Raw genomic sequence first — 6,046 nt, 5'->3', positions numbered from 1 at the left:
AAGAAATGCCTTGGAAACACTTTTTCCAACAACCTAGCAATTGCCCTGGAATTCTGCAGCACCAACCCAGAACACCATTGCAACTGCTTAGTAGCCAACTAGCAACCACTCAGTGTCCTAGTCTCTTGCCATGAGTATCACAAATTTTGCAATCGAAAGAGTAATTGTGCTAGTTCAGTCAAACTTCTCTATTTCTATAACTCATACTTGTAGTTTCTGAAACAAAGTTTCTCTCTCAAAACAATCACTCACACGGTTTATTGTCGTTGTGTGTTTGTGTCTCTCAGAATACATCAGATTCGTGGCACCGGACACCTCTGAAACCACCGGTCGTCTCTCAGGTAAAGCTGCAGTTATTCATGTGTTCATCTGATTCCATTTATCTAATGAGCTTTGATTACAAATCACATTTTTATTCCTGCAGGAGAGACACAATAATTACAGGACACCAGCACCTCTCTTAGCTCGTCCACCTGACCCCTTACCACCCCCGAAGGTACAACACACAAACACACACAAGCACACACTCTTAGCTGTCCATCGTATCCGATAATGCTGCTTGCTTCAGGTAATGTGTAGGTTACAGGGGAGGGTGTCAGCGATGTTTATTCTGATGCCACTTCATGTGGCTGTGGAGGCTGATCCGTGAGCCACACACTTTGTTACAGGTGGGGCAGGAGAGGCCAGATCCTGAGTCTGTGCCAGCAGCCCATCTATTACATTGAGCGTATCTTTCATTGTTCCGCTGTTGTACAACTTGATGCAATTCTTTAGTCCCTCTGGCACATGAAGAGGATCAATACCACAGAGTTTCAAGATGTTTTTTCTTCTGCCCACCAGCAGCATGTTTTGCTGCAGGGATTTGGACATAAATAACTTGCTATAGTATCCGGTTTTCTGGTATGCGTATGACATGCCTGAGCCAACAGAGTTTACATCTGGCCTGCATTACTTACATACTGAGGGATCATGATGCATGATGCCCTGCCTGTATTGTGTCCATGTCTCTGCCCAATAGAGGAGGGTGGAAACACACACTGCATTATAAACAGCAGCATCGGTGGCTATTCTCAGGTTTTTGTTGTCAAAGTCCTGCACACGCAGTCACCCAAAGGCTGTGGAGGCTTTGTTGATGTGAAATAAAGGCCTTTATTTCATGGGGAAGGGAGCAATCTGAGGAGGGTGTGGAGCCAAGATAGATAAATCGGTCAACCATGGAGAGTATCTTGGGTGGTACTCCAAGTTTTGAAAGATATCTCCAGAGCATCTCACAGCTTACAGTGTCAAATGCCTTTGAGAGATTGGTAAAAGGCCATGTAAAGCTCTCGACGATGTTCTCTGCTCTTATTCTTTAATTGCCTTATGACAAAGATCATGTCAGTGGTGCACCTGCCTTTCCTAAAACCACACTGTGATTCTGGCAAAGAGTGTTCCGAGATTTGAGTCACTAATCTGTTGAGCATGACTTTTGCCAGCACCTTTCCCGCAACAGAGAGAAGGGAGATTCCCTGACTGCTCCCACAAACTGCTTAAAATTATCACAATGTTGGAGTCATTCCACTCTTGAGGAAGAGTCTCTGACTGCCAGATATTTGTGATCAGAAGGTGCAGTCATTCAGTGACAGGTAGCCTCCATACTTTATAATCTCTACTGGAATCCTATCAGGTCCAGCACTCTTGTTGTTCATCAAGGTTTTAATGGCATGAAGAACTTCAGAGAACTATGGCCGGAAATCAAGATGATGAATTTGCAGAAGTTGGGAGTTTTCCCAAGTCAGCCGTGTTGGAGTGGTTCAATAGGTTCTTAAAATGTTTTGCCCATCAATCCTAGATCTGATGTTGATCTTTAAAGAGGGTGTTCCCATCCACCGAGTGAATTGGAGCATTTGCAACATGTTTCTTGGGACCATACAAAGTTTTGACAGCATTATAAAATCCCTGCATATTGTTGCAATCCACAAGGCCTTGTACTTCACTTGTTTTGTTCATCCACCAGTTGTCCTCCATCTCCCGCAGAGCCTGCTGGGTGACAGCTCTTGCCTCGTCAAATGCAGCTTTCAGGGTGGATAGAAAAGCTTTATAAACTTTGTGTCTAATTTTTAAAAGTGATTGAATGATGGGACAGTTATTATCAAACGAGTCCTGGTGATGTTTCTTAGAATGGCCAAGGACCTTCTAGGCTGCACTATGGATAATTGTGCTCAGGTTTGATCAGTCGGTTGAGTTCTCAGGGACTTGATCAAGCATGTTTGCAAAAAGACATCTTAAGTTGTCCCTAATGGAGGGATTTTTTAAACCAAGGCAGCTAAACCTTTTCTTTGAGCATTTTCTGTGATGGCAAGGTTGGATCTCTATGATTTACCCATATGGTGGTCTGTTCCACACCCTACTCCACGCATGACATGGGTAATGTGTGTATCATGGCAGTCTTTTTAGAGGACGATGATGCAGTCCAGTAGGTGCCACTGTTTTGAACGGGGATGTTGCCAGTTTGTTTTCACCTTTTTCTTCATCTGGAAAATGGTGTGAGTAATTACCAGCTGGTGTTCACAGCATAGAGAGATGAGCCTGAGGCCATTGCTATTCACATTCCCCGCTCCATGATGGCCAAGGACTTTGCATGATGTTCAGTCCCCACTCTAGCATTAAATTCTGAGGATAAGCTTATCTGCAGCTGAGGATTTCTGTATGATGGAGTCAAGAGACCTGTAACATATCTCTTTAATATTCTGCTCTGCATCCAGGGTTGGTACATTAGCACTAATGAAGATGGCAAAATGGACCGTGGTTAGGGGAATATGCCATGTCATCAATCTCTCATTAATGCCAGTGGAATACTCAGGAATGTGTTGTAACAGGAGTGTTTTTATGACAAAGCCCTCTCCATGGAGACATTGTGTACCCTCAGGCACTCCTTTACAGAAGAAGGTGTAGTCTGCACCAACTTAAGTCAGGGAGCCCACAGAGTGTGGGAATGTCAATGTTGTAGAAGCGTTTGGGCATTCCATGCAGTGATGTTCATGTAGGTATATCTTCAACGGAAGCTGCCGAAGAGGCACGCTGCTCTATCCCACATCTCAGTGTCCATCACTCCATTACTGCCTACTGCATGGTTTGGCTAGGTACTCCCAGCCTCAGCCTCGGCCTGTATCCACCACCATTCCACATTGCCGCAGGACTCAGGGGGTGGGGGGTTAAAGCAAGAAGCTTACGTAAGGAGGTGATTTAGGTAGGGGTGTGGGTGCGCAGTCCACACTCCCACCATCTTCGCTTCACCAGACCGATTCCAGTGGCATGAGAGACTCATAATGACCTTCATCTGGCTACAGCTGCAAAGGACCACCGAAAGATTCGGTCTATTGGATACCACCTATGCATTTCCCCAACTGCAGATTTGTAATTAGGGTTTACTCCCCTAGCCATCTCGCTATCCCTGGCTTACCCACGTGGCAGTGGGTCAGTGGTTGGTGAGACATATCTGGGGACCACTGCAGCTCCGAGATACCCTACCAATTCAGCCTGGTATCGCAAAACCCCAGTTTCCGTGGGTTGCCGCAACGAGGCATGGTAGGAGTCTTGGTGAGGGAGAGGCTATGAAATGACCACGATCCACATGCACACACACACATGCACACACACACACACACACACACACACACACACACAAAAGCAAGCACAAACACAAACTCACATTATATGTAAAATTAAATGCACAAAAAATAAAAAAGACGGGTGAATCTCGAAACATCTATAGATTTTATTTAATGGTTTCATGGTAACATTCTCTGGTCAAATGTTTATATAATGAGCTCTAAACTGTATAACTGGCTGTTGTGATTGCCTCCATTGCTGTACAGTTTATTTCTGTATTGATCATGTAGTCATGTAATAAGTGTGGTAATATGCAGACTGTCCCGATCAACCTGTCAGGGTTTATTTTGCATGAATGGATGAATGCACATTATCCCCTATTTATCTATGTGTTTGTGTGTGCAGCCGTCTGCACTGCAGGTTCGAGCGCTGTACGACTTCACTGCAGAAGATGCAGACGAGTTAAACTTTCTCGCTGGAGATATAATTGAGGTTTTAGATCAGTCGGATCAGTCCTGGTGGAGAGGACTTCTGCGTGGGAGAACCGGACTATTCCCCGTCAACTACACCAACCCTGTTTAATGTCACACATTCAGGAGACGTTTCTGCTTTCCAAGTGTTCAGATTTATTTGTTCTGTCAGATTTTATAATGAAGTCTTGTCCACACATTTCACTAGTACTAATATGGTTATATAGTCCTGCAATCCTCAAAACACACTCACACTTCTAAATAACATGTATCATATTTTCAGTTTTAGAGTTTTGCTTTGAAAATGCAGCTGTGAGACAAAACAAGTTTCCTTTGGAATTATCCAGATTTCTGCATGAAATGTTTTTAACAGAGAAGTGATCTTCATCCAAGTAATGCTAATAAATAAAGTCACTTATATTTAATAAATGTGTGTTTTACAGTTGACAGACTCATGTCTTCTTTACAGCGTTCAAACGGTCATGGGAAAAATGGAAATGTACTTTACATTTATTAAATCTCAGAAGACATGAAAGACAGTTTTATAGTGAATATTCTATATTTTTCCCCGCCCTAAAATCATCATCAAGATCATCCATTAGATGTGCTTGTGCAGGGTAAAACTTGCTCGCATCGTTCTTTTGAGTCACTTCAGAAAGCACATCAGAGTTCACAGAAACTCGTCAAACTCGTCTGATATAGATCAAGATGTTCAAGCAACAACAGAGAGGATGAAAGTGAAAGTTTGATGAAGACGAATGACACAAATACACATCTGATCAGCTGCTGAAGTGTTTCCTTGAACATATGGTCAATTAAATAGCCTTGTCTAGTTATTAACAGGCTCCAGCTGAATCTGTGGACTTCCCCACATTTTCTGAGCTAATTCTATTGGGCAGAATCTGTGGAAGGGACTTAAACATGGTCAAATGTGTGTATGATCATGGTGACAGTGAGGGTCTGAATCTACAGCCTTTCAGTTACCATCACAGACCTTTAATTACTCAATACAATAGCAACGAATACAAGTTTGTTAGTTTTAAATGATTACGCTATAGATAAAGTGTGTAAAATAAAGATACTTCGTGTTTGTCCGTGTGTAGATTGTGATTGAGCTGAACTTCATACAAACACAAAAAATCTCCAACACATCTGTTGATTTAAAGTCATTGAGCAAAAATCTCTCGTCGTTAGTTCTGAGAAAAGATCCAACAGCATTTGAGACATGCACATCACACCTGATTTCAGATCATATCTGTGTCAGATAGTCGAGGTCTGAATCACACGTCTATAAAAGGCACATTTTCAGAAATATGGTGTGGTCAAGCTCAGACACTGCATCTTTATGGCAAGAAAATAAACTGTATGAACATAAAGAGCTAAAGTAGTTATTTCAGTGAGAGATGGGAAGCTTGATATTCTCAATCTGATTTCTGTAATTGGAATGTTTTAAAGTGAGACAGACCAAGTAATAGCACAAAACATCACAGAATTCACCAAATCCTTTGCTAATACTTACCGTGCATTCACACCAGAGGCGGCGAGAGCGGCAAAATTCGCTCTGGCTGTCCTGCCAACAACGCTATCGAAAATTCGTGGACGCTCTGATGTAGCTGAAATAGGCGACAACATTCGTTGAGAATGCTGGTGTTGTGAACTATATTGAAAGGGGCCACAAAACATCCAGACATGTCGACCGGTGTCTTTTTGACGACATATCACAAGTAGCGTATATCCTCATGAAATATTTTAATATATTATTCTATAATATTATATAAACCATAATATCCACTTGATCAACTCACCTGGCACACCAACAATTTCAGACACCTTTCTCCACGCATAGGTTTTTTATTTTATTTATATCCCTGTAAGCAAACAGGGACAGATCAAATATTACTGGGAAACCCGCCACGGCTATAATCAGTTTCTCCTCCATTTTATCTTCGGAACGAATGTTTGGTGGGAACCAAAGTTTACACGGT

At 42.5% G+C, this 6,046-nt stretch overlaps 1 protein-coding gene across 1 annotated transcript in view; it reads left to right on the top strand.

Annotated features, from left to right (window-relative positions):
- Positions 1-4,501, top strand: part of grap2b (GRB2 related adaptor protein 2b) — a 12,353-nt gene extending 7,852 nt beyond the window's left edge. The window contains exons 6-8 of the mRNA XM_052129890.1: positions 288-341; positions 425-496; positions 3,997-4,501. Of these exons, the coding sequence (XP_051985850.1) occupies positions 288-341; positions 425-496; positions 3,997-4,173 (303 nt within the window). The 3' untranslated portion in view covers positions 4,174-4,501. The remainder of the gene's footprint in view (positions 1-287; positions 342-424; positions 497-3,996) is intronic.
- The last annotated feature ends 1,545 nt before the right edge of the window (positions 4,502-6,046 follow it).

The sequence above is a fragment of the Xyrauchen texanus genome, chromosome 7 (genome assembly GCF_025860055.1).
Source record: "Xyrauchen texanus isolate HMW12.3.18 chromosome 7, RBS_HiC_50CHRs, whole genome shotgun sequence".
In the NCBI taxonomy this organism is placed as follows: Eukaryota; Metazoa; Chordata; class Actinopteri; order Cypriniformes; family Catostomidae; genus Xyrauchen; species Xyrauchen texanus.
Note: the sequence above shows the minus strand (reverse complement) of the source record. Positions and strands in the feature narration are given on the sequence as shown.